At 43.3% G+C, this 19565-nt stretch overlaps 1 protein-coding gene across 2 annotated transcripts in view; it reads right to left on the minus strand.

Annotated features, from left to right (window-relative positions):
- Positions 1–949: 949 nt before the first annotated feature.
- The window catches only part of RGR (retinal G protein coupled receptor), a 75790-nt gene continuing 57174 nt past the window's right edge, over positions 950–19565 (minus strand). Inside the window, exons 6-7 of one of the 2 annotated variants that reach the window (XM_029610649.1) lie at positions 17670–17783; positions 950–1357 (exon numbers count right to left, since the gene is read on the minus strand). In XM_029610649.1, coding sequence (XP_029466509.1) covers positions 1214–1357; positions 17670–17783 — 258 coding nt within the window. In that variant the 3' untranslated portion in view covers positions 950–1213. The remainder of the gene's footprint in view (positions 1358–17669; positions 17784–19565) is intronic. The other variant, XM_029610650.1, reaches the window with a different exon arrangement.

Raw genomic sequence — 19565 nt, forward strand, 5'->3', positions numbered from 1 at the left:
TTAATGGCAAGCTTTATGAGATTAAGTGACCAATTAAACAGTAAGAAAAAAAAACTAAGAGTATCTGATAAATTCTTCCTAAGAAGGAAACAACAGAGAATCTACTTTCCTTACTATTCCAGGTCTTTTTTTTTTTTTCATTTTAAAACTTTACTGAATTTTGTACTCACAAAGTATGGCAAATTGACAGCAATGTAAAATGAAATCTTTCATTTTTCCACTGAAAAAGGTACAAAATGGACAGTGACATCACTAATGTCCTCACAGTATTATTTATTTATTAGCTAGATTTGATTTCTCGCTCTAACCTTGCAGCCCAGAGCAAGTTACAAAACATAAATCCAATTGCACATATATACATACAAACATAACTACAAATAAAAACAATTAAGAAATAAAATAACAGTAGCTGCAAGGAAAACCTACCTGCTTCCTCCTTCCACCCCACCCCTTACCTCAATATTGGTTCCTAATGCTTTCCTGGAGGGGGAACATTTGCTAGTGACAGTGTGATTTGGCTTTCAAATTGTTAGAAAGTATGCCAAATGGAATGCTGAGGTCCTGGATAAGGACGTGTTGTCAAGCCACTTATGCTATATTGAACCATCATCAAATGGTAAACAACTGAACAGAACCAGCAAAATAGGGGCAAGGGAGTCTACATCCTCCCCGAGACTGAGGGAAAGCAAAGAATCTTTAAGGCAGCTTTTTGACAAACAGCAAAAATTGAAAAGAACAAGAAGTAAATAGGGCATTAACTACAATAGAGGAAACTTACTTTCAATATTTCATGTCTTATGGTGAATGCAAAACCTTCCCAACATGAAACCGACTAAGGGCGTCATTTTGTAAAGCTTATCACGTGCTAGGGGTGGAGTCGGGGCAGCAAGGGGAGGAGTCAGGGTGGCGAGGAGGTGGACTCCATGATGTCTTCGCTGGCGGTGATAAGGTAAGGCACGTTATCGTCGCCAGTAGCACGTCCAATAGCACCACCTTTCACGGTGGCGCTATTGGGTGCGAAAGCCAGCAGCAAAAACACCTCGGTGGTGCGATAGCTGCCAACTTTTGCAGGCCCGCCCCCCCCGTTTTCGCTGGATTCACCATTCTGCGATAGAACGGTGAATCCAGGCCTAAGACAGATATGCATACATTATTTTCTACTGCTTGTCTCAGAGAATGTGTTGATGTCATTTCTGCTTACAGCTACACTGAATTACTTAGTCTTGTTATCAGCCTCTATGCTTTCTGCCTTCTGCCCAGTAAGGAACTGCCATATTCCTCCTCGGTAGCTCTCATTGCCTAGGCCATAGATGAAGGCATTAACTGCTGGAGAACTCTTGGCCAAAATAGCTGGAATCTGTAAAATGGAAACAAAGTTTTAAAATATGGCATTAGTACCATTAATATTCTGTTAATTTTACAGCTGGCAAAGTACATTTTATTAATGTAGTTTGAGCCACAATTAGGTCTTTGGTAGCTAGTGAGGATGAGAAGTGGTTGGTGAATGGGAAGGGAGGGTCAACTATGATCAACTCCTAATAAAGGGGAAATATGGTTTACAAGACTATTTGTCAGTTGAGAATGCAGCTTTCCAAACATCATTCCATAGGACAAATATCGAGATGGGTGAACATGTAGGTCAACAAACAAATTAATGTAAAATGATAAACTTTTATTGGACTAACTTAATACATGTCTTTACTGGCTTTCCCTTCATCAGGTCAAAACAAAATCATGAGACATGATTGAGAGAAATAGTAGAGAGGAAACCTGTGTAGCAAGATTTTGAGAGGGGGTGAGGATTGAGGAGCATAAAGCAGAATGTGAAGTGCGATTCAGAAGCTTTATGTAAATTAACAGTGACACATTGGGGGGGGGGGCTGAGTGTAGGAGAGGATCTGCACAAGAGAAACTTGAAATGCAAGGCATCAGCAGAAGGAGGGTGAGAAGAAGGCAGGTTAACAAGGTAGTGAAGGAGGAAGTCTGTCCTTTAGGTTTTCTTTATAGTGAAATACTGTAGGATCGCTCTATGTGCCTGTTGATATGTCTTTTTTTTTTATGTGTATATGTGTGAATAAAATCCCTGACTGCAGAACATTATATGTGCAAAATTCCACAGGCAGGAAAGTATGCTTATAAAACCCCCCACAGGTAGAAAATATATATACATAAGCTATCCACACATTTTCACATACCTCTACTACTACTACTACTACTACTACTACTACTACTACTATTTATCCTTTCGAAAGCACTACTAGACAGACGCAGAACAATACAGATATACATTGGAGATAGTCCCAGGCTTATAATTGCAACTACTGTCCCAATCTAATCCTGGGCACAGGGGCTTATGAGGACAGGTATGGCCAAGAACAGGCTCCGTGACCTCTTGGAGTTCCTGCAGAGAAGGGAAAGGAATCCTTTCAAGGCCCTTAGGGTTTTTCCTCACTGGGGCTCTTCTGCTCATCAGCTCAGCCCTGGTACAAAAAACACACTCAGACACCAACACTGCTGTTTGAAAATAAAAGCTTTTTTTATTGCCACTGATGGCAGGAAAAACAAAGTCCAAAAGTGCAATGCACCAATGGCTTGCACACCAAACAGTAACACGAAATCCAAGAAAGCTCAAAAAGTAAACCTGTCACTATCAGCAGCAATGCACTGCCCACCCAAGACAGGTCAGCTTAAGGGAGAGAAACCATCCTCACATGGGTCTTCCTGTTTTTATGGTAACTCTCTTTCTTTATCTTTCAGCAGTTTTCCCCACTCTGGCAAGCTTTTGGCTGACCCTCTTTTCAACCAGGACCACGTTAGAACTCCTTCCTCGGCTGGGCAGATTTCTTTTCCCAAAAGTCCCATCAAAGACAAATCCCTTCTCAGCGGACACTTTTGCAAGACTTCTCCCATGTCAGATGAGGAACTTCAAACAACTCTGCTTCCTGACTACTCCTTCTTCTCTTCAGACTTCTTAGGGGCTCTCCCTGTTGGACCGCAAAAACTTTTCCTTCTTGGGAGCACTGGTAATCCTGAGTTTGGGCCCTAGGCCCCTTCACTGGAGAGGAGATCCTCTTTTCAGACACTCCTCAGTTGTAAGAACATCTCACTTCTGATAATGTCCCTGTGAAAGGAGAGAACCCAAGAGCTCCACTCCACAGAGAGGTGGCACCCTCAGATTGGGGTTTGCAGTCTGGCTTCTCCTGACTGGCTCCCATGATGCTTCCTGTGCATCACAAGGGTGCATCAGTTTTATCTGTAGCCCTGTTTTCAGCATTCTTAGGGTTGTGCCTTTACCCCACCTTCTTGTGGGAGATGTCTCAGGGGTATAAATTGCCCTTGGAGCATGAGCAAAGGGTCTCTTCTCTGGTACAGAAGATTGATCAGGAGGTATTTCTATTCCACAGTAGAGTGATCAAGAAGGGAGTTGCGGAAGTCTTTATGCATCCCTGATAGACTGATCTAGAGGGGTCAGTTCTTCTGCTACAGAAGACTGACCAAAAGTGGTGGAAAGCAGTGAGATTTGAGAAGCTTCTTAAGAAGTTTGGAGTTTTTGAGATTTTAGAAGAAAAGAGTTTTGCTGTTGAGACCCTGTGATTGAGATCCTGAAGGACAAGCAAAACCTCTGGTCTTGAAGGGCTAGACTTCCAGTTTTTACCATTGTGCCCAGTAAACAGCAATGCATGAGGATTTGGGGGGATAAGGTTTGAAGGAAGCTTTGGAGATTTTTTGTGAGACCAGTTATGCAGTGAGGACAGTTTCCACTTGCTGTGGACATTGGAGATTGTCTGTTTGTCTGGGTGAAGCTGCTGATTTAGAAAGGAGGGTTTGGAGAAATATTTTTGATACAGCTATTTTTGGAAGCTCTGGGATTTTGTTTGCCCCCCTGTTTATGATTGTGAATAAAGTTAATTATTTCACCCTCTATGGGGAAGGGAAAGTGGAGACCAGATCAATTAGAGGCAGAGCTGTAGCTAGGCAATTTGGCACCAAATGAAAAAGTGTGCCCCCTCTGCCAACTCTTCTCTAGGCTGCTGCCACCACCACCATCCTCTCCCCTGCTCCCCTTCCATTCCCATGACAACCATCAACATCCCCCTCCCATCCCTCCAGCTAAAACCAACATCCCCCTCTCCTCCTCCCAGCCACCTCTCCCTGTGCCCCTCCCTCTACAGCCATTAACTGCTCCCCCCTCAAACATATGATCATTGTCTTCCAGAGCCCCTCAACACAAGTGGTGAAACGGTATAACATAGTGATACAGTGGATGATGGCAGCTAAAGACCAAAATGGTCCATCCAGTCTGCTGAGCAAGCTTTTTTTTTTTTTTTTTTAGTAGCAGCTACCACGCCATGCAGGCTACCCTCAAGGGTAATAGCAGCTGCTGCTCTGTGCAGGATACCCCCAAGTTCTCTATTAAGAGTAATAGCAGCTGCCATTCCACGCAGGCCATCCCTAAAACCACTGTTAGGGGTAATAGCAGCTACTGCTCCATGCAGGCCATGTTAAGGCTAGTAGCAGCTCCTGCTCTGTGCAGGCCATCCTCAAGCCTTCTGTTAAGGTTAATAGCAACTGTGACAAGGGAATGGCTAGTGAAAGAGAGATGATTGATATGTATGGCAAGGCATAACCAGAAGAAATCATGCCACTGTACAGATCACTGGTGAGATCTCTCCTAGAATATTGTGTCCAGCATATATCTATAGGTGGCGATGTCCTTTCATGGATTACAAACTGGCTAAAAGACAGGAAACAGAGAGTAGGATTAAATGGACAATTTTCTCAGTGGAAGGGTGTGGGCAGTGGAATACCTCAGGGATCTGTATTGGGACCCTTACTTTTCAATATATTTATTTATAAATGATCTGGAAAGAAATATGACAAGTGAGGTAATCAAATTTGCAGATGATACAAAATTGTTCAGAGTAGGTAAATCACAAGCAGATTGTAATAAATTGCAGGAAGACCTTGTGAGGCTGGAAAATTGGGCATCAAAATGGCAGATGAAATTTAATGTGGACAAGTGCAAGGTGATGCATATAGGGAAAAATAACCCATGCTATAGTTACACAATGTTAGGCTCCATATTAGGTGCTACTACCCAAGAAAGAGATCTAGGTGTCATAGTGGATAACACATTGAAATTGTTGGCTCAATGTGCTGCGGCAGTCAAAAAAGCAAAGAGAATGTTAGGAATTATTAGAAAGGGAATGGTGAATAAAACGGAAAATGTCGTAATACCTCTGTATCACTCCATGGTGAGACCGCACCTTGAATACTGTGTACAATTCTGGTTACTGCATCTCAAAAAAGATATAATTGCGATGGAGAAGGTGCAGAGAAGGGCGACCAAAATGATAAAGGGAATGGAACAGCTCCCCTATGAGGAAAGACTAAAGAGGTTAGGACTTTTCAGCTTGGAAAAGAGATGGCTGAGGGGGGATATGATAGAGGTGTTTAAAATCATGAGAGATCTAGAACAGGTAGATGTGAATAGGTTACTCTTTCGGATAGGTAGAAAGACTAGGGGGAACTCCATGAAGTTAGCATGTGGCACATTTAAAACTAATCAGAGAAAGTTCTTTTTCACTCAACGCACAATTAAACTCTGGAATTTGTTGCCAGAAGATGTGGTTAGTGCAGTTAGTATAGCTGTGTTTAAAAAAGGATTGGATAAGTTCTTGAAGGAGAAGTCCATTACCTGCTATTAATTTAGTTGACTTAGATAATAACCACCGCTATTACTAGCAACGGTAACATGGAATAGACTTAGTTTTTGGGTACTTGCCAGGTTCTTATGGCCTGGATTGGCCACTGTTGGAAACAGGATGCTGAGCTTGATGGACCCTTGGTCTGACCCAGTATGGCATGTTCTAATGTTCTATCATACAAAAAACAGCACTAACTCCTAGAATTCAAACAACAACCTAACTATGAAAAAGGTAGCTCCATAAATATTACTCCAATGCACAGCCTAAAGGGAATACACAACAAGCTGTGCTGCAATAGATACTTTCACAGAGACTATACACTAGCAGAATCCCTCATTATAACCAAATAGAGAATAAGGGATCACAAATTTTAAATGTTCAGATAAGAACTGAAATGGAAACCCCAAGAAGCATGCAGTGCAATGCTGGGAAAATACAAATAGAAATGCATTTCTCCTAGGATTTCCTCCTAGGTTACATCTTAAGGTGGACCAGGCCAGATACCTGGAGGAGGTCTTGTAAAGTGTTCTGGAGCTATCTCATGTACACTCCTTCACACAACCTCCCCCTCAGCTCAACTTTCCATGGTTGAGCACCTGCCTGTACCAGGGAAATCTCCCTGGAAAGAAAATCAACATTTATCTTCTCCTTCCCAGATCTGTATCATACTTTGGGCATTAGGTTCCTACTAATGAAGGCTAGTCGGTTTTCCTGGCCCTTGATACAGTACGGCCAATGATTCCACACTGTATCAAAATTGGTCACAAATTTGAAGATCTCTGGTTTTGCATCATTGATGCCCCTCAATATAGCTAGTGTGGGGGTGATTTTTCTCGCCACCTTTTACAAATTGAACAAAGCTGGATTCATTGTTTAAATACTCAGATTCCCTACAGGTTGAACATTGATATGGACTTTAAATTTACTAGCTAGAGGACCAGATCCAGAAGAGTCCAGGTATAGCCAGTTTGGGTGTGGCTCACTCAGTGGCTAGAGGTAGCTAACTTGTGAGCCAGCAGAAACAATACAGCCTGTGCACAGCCCAGGAGAGGAGCCAACTGTTCCAGTGCAGATAAGATACTAGTTTTTGGAAATACTGCTCTGTGTTTCATAATCCCTTTTTATTCTAGTATTATAATCTGTGGTTCCTTGATATTGGTTTGATTCTGTGTAGAAAACTGCTCTGTGATTTCAAATCCCTTTCTATTCCAGTGTTGTATACTAATCAGTTTGGTTTCTTGATTATATTGTATACTAATCTGTTTGGTTTCTTGATATTAGATTGTTGTAAGATTCAAAAAAGCCACAAAAAAAAAGAAAAAAATTCCCAGTATCCCTCTAATTGTATAACTGTTATATAATCTGTTACAAATTGGGATATAAGTGCTGTGGGATCCTTTTACTAGCTAAAGGACAAGTAAACTTTCAGAAAGTGTCTTGCCCTACCCAGCTTGACCTAGGTATAAACTGTTTAACTCCCTCCCACCCTACCCCTCTGCCCACCCACCCCTAGGTTTGAATTTCTAATGTAGTCATCCTAACTTCATAATAGGCAACCAGATAAATTAGTAAATTGATTATTCCTTAGGTGCACCAATCAAATAACTTACCTAAATGAGTACTATTCAATGCAACTGCTGTGGAGCCTTTATATTGAGGGTAATCATATGGAAACTTAAGGCTTGCCCCTTTTGTTCAAAACTCTCTACCTTGGAAAAGGAGCTGGATGACTTTAAAGCTGAATTAGCTTCAATAAAGAGAGTCTCAGCCACGGTACATTATTCAGGAAATAATTTCCACTTACCACTGAATAACCAAAACTCAAGAAAAAAGAGATTTACCGTGGGCTCAGGTAGGATAAGACCTGTAACCCACAGACACCCATTATTGAAAGCTGTGCAACCCACAACTCTATCCCACCACTCACACAGGCCATTAAGGAACTTTAAAAGTATTTCAGTGGGCTCTGGTAGAATAAGACCTGTGTTCCGTAGACACACACTGTATCAAGTGCAACAAGTACAAAATGCCTTCTCTGAATTAAATTCTGAAGAAGTCCTTGAGAAAAAGATTGAAATGTTATCGGAAAAGAGAGAAAAAACCCAATGCATACAGAAATTCCAAATCAGAAATCAAAGGAAAAAGCTCACAGTGATGGATGATTCTGTCATCAGAGGCATTAATATCTTCCCTTGCACAAATGCAAAGAGAAAAGTGGATAACAAACCTCAACTAAATAGGTCACAAAAGGAGTCCAGGAACAGCAGTAACCTGAGCAAAGAAAGCTGGAAAGCTATGAGCACAAATGCTCGTAGTTTGGGTAATAAAATCCCAGAGCTGCAAGCCCTAATGGTGGAGGCGGACTTGGACATTGTTGCTGTCACGGAAACATGGTTTACGGAATATCATGACTGGGATACGGCAATACCAGGCTATAACTTGTTAAGGAAGGACAGAGAGGATAGGAAAGGGGGAGGAGTGGCTCTATATGTCAGAAACAATATCCAAGCATCTGAGCTGCAAGGAAGATGGGGCAAAGAAGAAGCACTATGGGCAGACTTAAAAAAAGATGGGGCATCCATTTTTATTGGAGTGGTTTACAGGCCTCCAAACCAAAAGGAAGAGCTGGACAGAGATCTGATTGAAGACATCCACAGGATAGCAAAGAAAGGAGAAGTGGTGATCGTTGGAGACTTTAATATGCCAGATGTAGACTGGAGAATCCCATCTGCAGAATCTAAAAATAGTAGAGAAATAGTAGATGCCCTGCAAGTAGCTTTATTCAAACAAATGGTAATGGAACCCACGAGAGAAGGAGCTATACTCGACTTAGTGCTCACTAATGGAGATAATGTCTCAGACGTCCAGGTGGGTGCCCACCTCAGCACCAGTGATCATCAAACGGTATGGTTTAATATCACAAAAAGGACACGGAAAAGAAGCACAAAAACCCAAGTTTTGATGTTCAAAAACACAGACTTTGATGAAATGGGGAAGTACCTGGAGGAAGAACTAAAAGGCTGGGAAAACGAGAGAGATGTGGATCAACAGTGGACCAATCTAAAAGGAGCAATCACCAAGGCAACTAATCTATATGTTAGAAAAGTAAAGAAAAGCAAAAGAAAAATGAAACCTATCTGGTTCTCAAAGGAGGTGGCTGACAAAATAAAGGCTAAAAGAACAGCATTCAAGAAATATAAAAGATCCCAAAAGGAGGAACACAAAGAAGAATATCTGGTAGAACTGAGGGTAACGAAGAAATTAATCAAGATGGCAAAAAGTCAAGCGGAAGAGAGGATTGCCAAAGAGGTAAAGAGTGGTAACAAAACATTTTTCAGATATATCAGTGAAAAGAGAAAAGTTCAAAATGGTATAGTGAAATTGAAAGGTGGAAAGGATCAATGCGTGGAGAGAGACGAAGAAATGGCAGAAATATTAAATGAATACTTCAGTTCTGTGTTCACTAAAGAGGACCCTGGAGAAGGACCGACACTAGTTAACAAGAAACTGGAGGGGAATGGAGTAGATGTAACTCCATTTACAGTAGAAAATGTATGGGAAGAGCTGGTGAAACTGAAAGTGGACAAAGCCATGGGGCCTGATGAAGTTCATCCCAGAATACTGAGGGAGCTCAGAGATGTGCTGGCAGGTCCGCTGTGTGACCTATTCAATAGATCCCTAGAAACGGGAGTGGTGCCGAATGATTGGAGGAGAGCGGTGGTGGTCCCGCTTCACAAGAGTGGGAACAGAGAAGAGGCTGGTAACTACAGACCGGTTAGCCTCACTTCAGTGGTGGGAAAAGTAATGGAGTCACTGTTGAAAGAGAGAATAGTGAACTATCTACAGTCGGGAGAATTGCTGGACCAGAGGCAGCATGGATTCACCATTGGAAGATCCTGTCAGACAAATCTGATTGACTTTTTTGACTGGGTAACCAAGGAATTGGATCGAGGAAGAGCACTCGATGTCATCTACTTGGATTTCAGCAAAGCTTTTGACACTGTCCCGCACAGGAGACTGGTGAATAAAATGAGAAGCTTAGGAGTGAGTGCCGAGGTGGTGGCCTGGATTGCAACTGGTTGACGGACAGAAGACAATGTGTGATGGTAAATGGAACTCTCTCTGAAGAGAGAGCGGTTTTAAGCGGTGTACCGCAGGGATCGGTGTTGGGACCGGTCCTTTTCAATATCTTTGTGAGCGACATTGCGGAAGGGATAGAAGGTAAGGTATGTCTTTTTGCGGATGACACTAAGATCTGCAACAGAGTGGACACGCCGGAAGGAGTGGAGAGAATGAGACAGGATTTAAGGAAGATGGAAGAGTGGTCGAAGACATGGCAGCTGACATTCAATGCCAAGAAGTGCAAAGTCATGCATATGGGGAGTGGAAATCCGAATGAACTGTATTCGATGGGGGGAGAAAGGCTGATGTGCACGGAGCAGGAGAGAGACCTTGGGGTGATGGTGTCTAATGATCTGAAGTCGGCGAAACAATGTGACAAGGCGATAGCTAAAGCCAGAAGAATGCTGGGCTGCATAGAGAGAGGAATATCTAGTAAGAAAAGGGAAGTGATTATCCCCTTGTACAGGTCCTTGGTGAGACCTCACCTGGAGTATTGTGTTCAGTTCTGGAGACCGTATCTCCGAAGAGACAGAGACAAGATGGAGGCGGTCCAGAGAAGGGTGACCAAAAAGGTGGAAGGTCTTCATCAAATGACTTATGAGGAGAGATTGAAGAATCTAAATATGTACACCCTGGAGGAAAGGAGGAGCAGAGGTGATATGATACAGACTTTCAGATACTTGAAAGGTTTTAATGATCCAATGACAACGACAAACCTTTTCCATAGGAAAAAAATCAGCAGAACCAGGGGTCACGATTTGAAGCTCCAGGGAGGAAGATTCAGAACCAATGTCAGGAAGTATTTCTTCACGGAGAGGGTGGTGGATGCCTGGAATGCCCTTCCGAAGGAAGTGGTGAAGACCAGAACTGTGAAGGACTTCAAAGGGGCGTGGGATAAACACTGTGGATCCATAAAATCAAGAGGCCGTCAATAAAGAGTGGGTGGCTCGCCAGAATGACGGCTACTGCCTGGAGATAATACCCTTATTCAATAAACATACACATGGTTACTGTGACTCCAACATCACTCTAAGCTACAACAGCAAGAGGAAATGTGGAAAAAAGGATTCGCACTCACAAAGTGGGGAGTAGCTGGCTTGTTACGGCGGTTACTACCCCAAACCAAATAAGCCTGATACTTCACTTTCAATGCATATCCAGCATAGCTCTCTGCTTCAACGGCAGGGGAGAAGAAAAACTGATACTTCACGCATAGCTCTCTGCTTCAACGGCAGGGGAGAAGAAAAACTGATACTTCATGCATATCCAGCATAGCTCTCTGCTTCAACGACAGGGGAGAAGAAAAACTGATACTTCACGCATATCCAGCATAGCTCTCTGCTTCAACGGCAGGGGAGAAGAAAAAAGGATTCGCACTCACAAAGCGGGGAGTAGCTGGCTTGTTACGGCGGTTACTACCCCAAACCAAATAAGCCTGATACTTCACTTTCAATGCATATCCTGCTTCAACCGCAGGGGAGAAGAAAAACTGATACTTCACACATATCCAGCATAGCTCTCTGCTTCAACGGCAGGGGAGAAGAAAAACTGATACTACACGCATATCCAGCATAGCTCCCTGCTTCAACAGCAGGGGAGAAGAAAAACAACCAATAAGGGCTGAATAACACAGTCTGGGTAAAACAAATAAACATGGGTGTAGCTTGCTTATTGCGGCGGTTACTACCCCTACTACCCCTAACTAATCAAGCTTGATATTTCACTTGGTTGCAGCTCCATCACTGCTCTCTACATTAATGGTGGGGGTAGAAGAGAAATAGAACCAAAGAGCTAAGAGAAACAGATAAGTATGAGAAAAAAATGTGAAGCTTGCTGGGCAGACTGGATGGGCCGTTTGGTCTTCTTCTGCCGTCATTTCTATGTTTCTATGTTTATAGTTTTTGTTTAATTACCATTTATATTCAATGGTTACATTTGTGTTTGCTTTTGGATTCATTCAATAAATATATTTTTGTTTTTTTGAGAGACTCGTATAGACGGCTTGTGACATAATTTCCTGGACTTTCCCCATTAATGCTACTCGACTATGGCTGTGTTGGAAGACCTCCATACATTTGAGAGATGGGGAGATCTTTGCTGGAGCAGTTGATATATAAGTTCCTCTTGATGCAGGTTCAACGAAATACCAACTGACATTGTAGCTTTGTTTATTTATAGCAAGTTACTATGGGATTTATATTAGAGAAAGATTTTTATAGTTGAACAAAAAATTGTCTTGAAATATATTGCTACCTATCATTTTTGATGGGCTGTGGGTGAATGATTGAGAGGACTGTGGTACCTCTGTTTCAGAGAGGTCTTACACCTAGACAGCTTGCTGACACCCAATATTAGTATATATTCTGCACTACTTTAATTTGAATATTTTGCCTAATTTACTCTGCTTTACTATTCCTACTATTTGTGGATTATCTAAATCTAGGAAAGCTTACAGGTTTCTAACATCTTTTGTACCAGGACTACTACTAAGCACAACTCCAAGGCATCTGGTTGGACTGTGAATGGTTTGGTGAAGTCTGGGCTCTCCTGAACTGGTTCCTGTCACCAGGCCATCTTTAGATTCTGAAAAGCCTCTTCTCTTTGGGCCTATCCAAATTTATTGGGATTTCTCTTTCCCACACAGTCTGGGAGGATGGCTATGTGCTCCTGAAGGGCGTGGGGTCCTTCCTCTTTCTTGGACGCTCCACTCACAATAGCTGGACATAATTCTGTTTCTCTTGCCAGCATCATCTACTGGGTTTAGGTATTTTAGGGTTTCTAATGTAAAAGTCCAGGTCTTCTAATGGGAAGAGCTCCAGAAATGACTTTTCATCATTGTCAAACCAAACCGGGCCAGACTTAAGCTGGTTGCACTGGTCCCAAGGTCTGGAAAATACTGTCCTAATAGAATGAGGTAGGGGAGTCAGGGGAGTATTTCAGCTTCTATCTTAATTTGCCCAATTGGGGTTTTCAACACAACCTGACTGGTTGTATATTGCCACTGGGCTTTATGGATACAGGAGAGAGTAACAGTCTTCTCATAATCAATCTATCTTTTCTTGACCAATTCCCTCTGAATATGAGGTTCTATATGAACTGAGTTCAGCAAGGCCTGAATTGTGGAGTCATCCAGTTCCATTGAAACAAAAAAAGATGAAAACCCCGAGTGAGAAGTGTCCATGAAATTGCAAGACTGAAGAATCATCAGATTGATGCCCACCAATTCATTCCCCATGTAGTAAGTCCTTGGCAAAATTAGCTCTCTCTCCACAGTTGGAACAGGGTGATGAACCCAGCTCTTGTGACTGGGATAGGGAACTGGACCTATCCCACTCTGAGGCCTGCCACAGATGTCCTATATTCACACTGTGGTATCCGGGAACCTGAGAGGGCTGCCTTTCTAGCATTCACAGTTATTCTGGTATCAACTGGGTCTGGTAGAAGGCATCAGCTACTCCCAAGGCAATCTCCAGGATGAGATCCAGATGCAGACATACCCATTTTCACATAGGCCAGTCTAGCCCATCCAGGAACATTTCTAGGAGAACTCTGTATCGCTCCATGGTGAGACCGCACCTTGAATACTGTGTACAATTCTGGTCGCCGCATCTCAAAAAAGATATAATTGCGATGGAGAAGGTACAGAGAATGGCTACCAAAATGATAAGGGGAATAGAACAACTCCCCTATGAGGAAAGACTAAAGAGGTTAGGACTTTTCAGCTTGGAGAAGAGACGACTGAGGGGGGATATGATAGAGGTGTTTAAAATCATTAGAGGTCTAGAACGGGTAGATGTGAATCGGTTATTTACTCTTTCGGATAGTAGAAAGACTAGGGGACACTCCATGAAGTTAGCATGGGGCACATTTAAAACTAATCGGAGAAAGTTCTTTTTTACTCAACGCACAATTAAACTCTGGAATTTGTTGCCAGAGAATGTAGTTCGTGCAGTTAGTATAGCTGTGTTTAAAAAAGGATTGGATAAGTTCTTGGAGGAGAAGTCCATTACCTGCTATTAGGTTCACTTAGAGAATAGCCACTGCCATTAGCAATGGTTACATGGAATAGACTTAGTTTTTGGGTACTTGCCAGGTTCTTATGGCCTGGATTGGCCACTGTTGGAAACAGGATGCTGGGCTTGATGGACCCTTGGTCTGACCCAGTATGGCATTTTCTTATGTTCTTATGTTCTTAACTAGCTTGGCTATTCAATGCATGTTTTCTCCTCCAGTTGCAGCCACTTCCAATCAACGTCCTTTAGCCAACAGAAAAGGCTTCATGGACTTCTCTAGGTGGAAGACTTCCTCATTGGAACTGTTGATGATATATCTTTGGCATGAATCCAATTCCTTCAAGAATGGCTGCCTTGACCTCTGGATAGCTGGCTCAAATGTCTGGGTTGGCAGTCTGGAAGGCAGCCTGGCTGCTGCCTGTAAGTTGATTCCTCAATTAAGTGGTCCAAGTTGCTAACCAGGCAGTTCTCGCAACGTTCCATAAGAAACAGTCAGGGTTTTCTTCTATTTTTCATTGTATATATCACTGGAGATAGTGGAGGCACCCGGGTAATAGCAGTTTGCACTGCTTGGGCTATCTGTGTCAGTGCCAATTGTTGCTGACTGAACTGTTCTCATAAGTTTAGAATCACTGTCTGTAGTTGCTATCCTTCTGTTGTTCCACTGTGGCCTGAAAATGCTGTGGGGCCACAGAGGCTTCCCTTCCTAGGGGCCGCTGTCCTGCTCTCAAAGTACAAGAACCAAAGTATCTCCCCTTTGTCTCAGAGAAGGGAAAAAAAATACACTGGCCTGTTAAGTTCTGACTTACTATAAGTCCATCTCTGACCAGCAGGGGCTATCCATTTTAGTCTGCTTTATTTTAACTCCCTGGCTACTGCTGTAGCCAGGCCCCAGGAAAAAGAAAACAAATTCCCTTTTTTTTTCTGGCATGGGTCTCTGCCTGTTTTTGCAGCTTAGGACAGAAATCCTGCTGCTGCCTCCATATGTAATGCTGAGGGAGTGACCTGTGATTTGGAAAATTATTGGAGTACAGAAGAGCTTGGACTTTAGCTGTTCTTACACAAAAAAACTTTACTGACTTTCTCCCAATGGAATTCTGCACACAAAAATTTTAAATTCTGGGCCCAAAAATTTTAAATTCTGTACACAAAAACTTAAAATTCTGCAAAATTCTGCATACTTTATATTGGTGAAAATAACACAATATACATGACAGCCTAAGTAATTAATTTAAAATGTAGTACAGAAAAAAGTTATTACTTAAAGATGCAGAGTTTTAAATATTTTGAGCAGAAATTCTGTAGAAGTTCACTGTAAGAGTGTCTCTTCTACCCTCTCTCCCTACTCCCCTGGTCAGTCTCCTTTCACTTTGCCCTCTCAGGCCTCAACTTCTCCACCTGCCACTATCTTTCCCCTCTCCCTCTAGGCTCAATCCCTTCCACTCTATTTCCACTTCCAGAGTTTGACCCTTCACACAGGCTCCCTCTGTCCCACTCTCTCTCTCTCTCTCTCACTCACACACATTTGTACAAATACATAACCCCTCACACAGGCTCTCTCTCTCTCGCACACACACACTTCTCCTCATACAGGCTCCCTCTCTCTCATACGCACACACACATACACACCTTGATACCGACTCTCTCTCTCTCTCTCCCTCTCTCGCACACTCTTCCTCAATCAGGCTCCCTCTCTCTCTCTCTCACACACACACACACCCTCATTTAGGCTCCCTTTCTCTTTCACGCATACTCCCTCACACAGGCTACTTATGTCTCTTTCTCACATACCCCTACACAAAGATTCCCTCTCTCACACACACACCTACATAGGTTCCCTCTCTCACATGTACAAATCCCTTCACACAGGTTCTTTCTCACACGTACACACACCCTCACACAGGCTCCCTTCCTCATAAACAAACAAGCACCCTCACATACACACAATCCCTTTTTCGCACACACCAGCTCCCAATCTCTCACACACATACACACTCCTTCACAATCTCCCCACATAGGCTCCCTCTCTCTGGCACCCACACCCACACAGCCTAACACTGCTTTCTCAACCCCCAACCTCACAGTCGTACACACACACACACATACACACTCTCTCTCTCTCACTGGGGCCTGCTCCATTTTTGCGTGAGCGGGTTGGGCTCCACTCGCGGCATGCCGGGGCCTGTTTCATCTTCGCCATGAGCGGGACAGGCTCCGCTTGTGGCAATGCAAATTCAGCATAAAAAATGATATTTCTGCACAGCTGCACAGGAGGTGATTTCTGCGCAAATTCTGGACTCCGCAGTAGTGCAGAATTCCGCCATGACTATTGACTTATACACAAAACACAAGCAAAAGACCAGCTTACGTCACAGTAGTTGAAACGAATCTATAGTAGTTTAAATATCAGCAGTTCTTATGTAGTCCCTGAGTCCTACTTCTCTCTGGAGATTCCTTGCTTCCTTCTGGCCTTCCTTCATATTTCCCTGCTAAGGGAAATGCTCTGGGACCAGGATTCCCTCTTAGGTTGTGTCTTAAGGTGTACCGATCCAGTTACCTGGAGCCGGTCTCTTAAAGTGTTCTGGGGCCGTCTCATGTATACTTCATCAAAGTGTCATAGTCAATAGTAGAGATGAGAAAATGTCATTTGTGGAAATGGGACTGCACCACAGATCAGTAATGAAAAGACAGAGAAATGACTGTCTTCCTCAAATTTTCTGATAAGCAGGCTCATGAAATTAAAAGCATGCATTGAGGAACACTGAAAAAAATAATAGTTCCAGTAATTTTTCCTCATGTTAACATAAATTTTCATTAGGGAGATACATTTTTCAAAATTTAGGAAAAGGATATAAAGTAGTTTTATACTATTCTCACATACCCCCTGCATCAGTGTTTCATCTGAGCTACTGCTTTACGCTGAGCTCAGTAATACTTAGTCTGTATGAGAAACAAAAACCACAGTCCTATGTTGTGTTTTTCACCATAAAGCAAAAACACCTTCCCTCTTAGCTTTGTTAATTTTTTTTTTTAATAGTATTTCTCTTGCTTGGCTTCCGTTTTTGTTGCTGCTCATTTCATATGTGATTTTTCTAGATCACTCCTCCTCCTCCAACATGACCTTAATTTCTATAATGCAGAAGGAGAGGGTGCAGGGTTACTGAGTGTCAGTGTATTTACAGTCAGTTAAAAGGAAAAAAAAAGGAGCAAAAAAAAAAAAAAAGTCCTGAAAAATAATTTCATGTCCATAAAAATGTCATGAGTAATGGGGTCTGTGTCTCTTGTGCCGCAGGCTGAGGCTCTGAGAAGATGCAGTATCTAGGAGCCAGGGACTATGTCTCACTGCATAGAAAGATGAATCTCGGCATAGTGAGTCCAGTTATGAGCAAATGGTGATGGTAAAACATATGTCAGTAAAAACTGTTAGTTTGTCAGTTGGAAGGCTGTCAGGAGGGGTAGAGAGATGTGTCTGCAAACAGGGAAATCTAAAAAGTGCATGCTGGCAATACTTAAACTGGATCCTTTAAAACTGTTTCTATAAAAAAAAGTGTTTTCCTCCTAATTCTGAGAAAGATATGAGTGAAAGAATCAGTCAGAGAGTGCAGAGGAACCCCCACTTGATTCTGAAAGAGAACGAGTGAGCTTATGGCGGTACTGCTGTATGAGTTAAGCATTAGCTGCGTTCTGTTCTCTGATGTGTTTGCAAATCCCGTGATTATAAAAGGGCCACCACGGGCAGAACATCAGAGGCTTAACTGAAGGCAGCCTAGTGGAAATGAAAGCGAACACCCACTTTGCTTCAAATCCATCTCTACTTAGCCCTTACCATACGAAGCTTAGGAGAGAGGCTCGTTGCGTTTTGAATTGTAGCATAGCCGCAGATAAGTGAATAAGGTCCCCAACAGATAACAAGTGTCTTCACCGGCAAACCTGGATTAAACTGAAAGAAGCAAAGACAGAGAGAAAGAAAGCCTGTTTGGTTAAGATTCATTCTGTTGTCCAATGTCCATTCATTATAGACAGTCTGAAGCAGAGCTGCCCTGGGAGGCGTTCTTTCAGCTGGCATACCCACTGCATCCTGAGAGAGGAGGGGCAGGGAGAGGACTGCAGGCCAGCTTGCACTAGCCACTAGGGATGTGAATCGTTTTAGGACGATTAAAATTATCGTCCGATAATTTTAATATCGTCTTAAACCGTTATGGAACACAATACAATACAGATTCTAACGATTTATCGTTATAAATCGTTAGAATCGTGAGCCGGCACACTAAAACCCCCTAAAACCCACCCCCGACCCTTTAAATTAAATCCCCCACCCTCCCGAGCCCCCCCCCAAATAACTTAAATAACCTGCGGGTCCAGCGGCGGTCCGGAACGGCAGCGGTCCGGAACGGGCTCCTGCTCCTGAATCTTGTCGTCTTCAGCCGGCGCCATTTTCCAAAATGGCGCCGAAAAATGGCGGCGGCCATAGACGAAAAAGATTGGACGGCAGGAGGTCCTTCCGGACCCCCGCTGGACTTTTGGCAAGTCTCGTGGGGGTCAGGAGGCCCCCCACAAGCTGGCCAAAAGTTCCTGGAGGTCCAGCGGGGGTCAGGGAGCGATTTCCCGCCGCGAATCGTTTTCGTACGGAAAATGGCGCCGACCATACGTGTATGGCCGGCGCCATTTTCCGTACGGAAAATGGCGCCGGCAGGAGATCGACTGCAGGAGGTCGTTCAGCGAGGGTTCCGGCGCCTCGCTGAACGACCTCCTGCAGTCGATCTCCTGCCGGCGCCATTTTCCGTACGAAAACGATTCGCGGCGGGAAATCGCTCCCTGACCCCCGCTGGACCTCCAGGAACTTTTGGCCAGCTTGTGGGGGGCCTCCTGACCCCACGAGACTTGCCAAAAGTCCAGCGGGGGTCCGGAAGGACCTCCTGCCGTCCAATCTTTTTCGTCTATGGCCGCCGCCATTTTCGGCGCCATTTTGGAAAATGGCGCCGGCTGAAGACGACAAGATTGAGGAGCAGGAGCCCGTTCCGGACCGCCGCTGGACCCGCAGGTTATTTAAGTTATTTGGGGGGGTTCGGGAGGGTGGGGGATTTAATTTAAAGGGTCGGGGGTGGGTTTTAGGGGGTTTTAGTGTGCCGGTTTTTCGATTTTTCGATTTTTCGATTTTTAACGATGTTCCGGCGAGGGATGGGGTTTGGGAGGGTGGGGGATTTAATTTAAAGGGTCGGGGGTGGGTTTTAGGGGGTTTTAATGTGCCGGTTTTTCGATTTTTCGATTTTTCGATTTTTAACGATTTTTCACGATTTTTCACGATATTTTACCCCCCCAAACGGCAACAATACGATTCCCTCCCCCTCCCAGCCGAAATCGATCGTTAAGACGATCGAGGACACGATTCACATCCCTACTAGCCACTGCAGTTAGTCCTCACAGTCATCAATATTGTGACCAGATAGTTAATTAAGTAATATTAGCTTGTTGGTTTGAAAAAAATGCTGATTAACACTGGGCAACACATTTTCACAAAAGTCATGTTACGGAAATGAAATTAGTCAATTCTTATAAATTTCCATGTGCTAAACATGAATGTGACTGTGAAAATGCAAAATTGGCTCTAGTTTTTTTGTAATATGCAATAATATAATTACATCTTGAATTGTATGCCAATAGTAGGAGACCTACGGTTAATACCGTTTGAAAAATGAAGTCATAGACTACGTCTTAGATTTCT

The sequence above is a fragment of the Rhinatrema bivittatum genome, chromosome 7, assembly GCF_901001135.1.
Source record: "Rhinatrema bivittatum chromosome 7, aRhiBiv1.1, whole genome shotgun sequence".
NCBI classification, from domain to species: Eukaryota; Metazoa; Chordata; class Amphibia; order Gymnophiona; family Rhinatrematidae; genus Rhinatrema; species Rhinatrema bivittatum.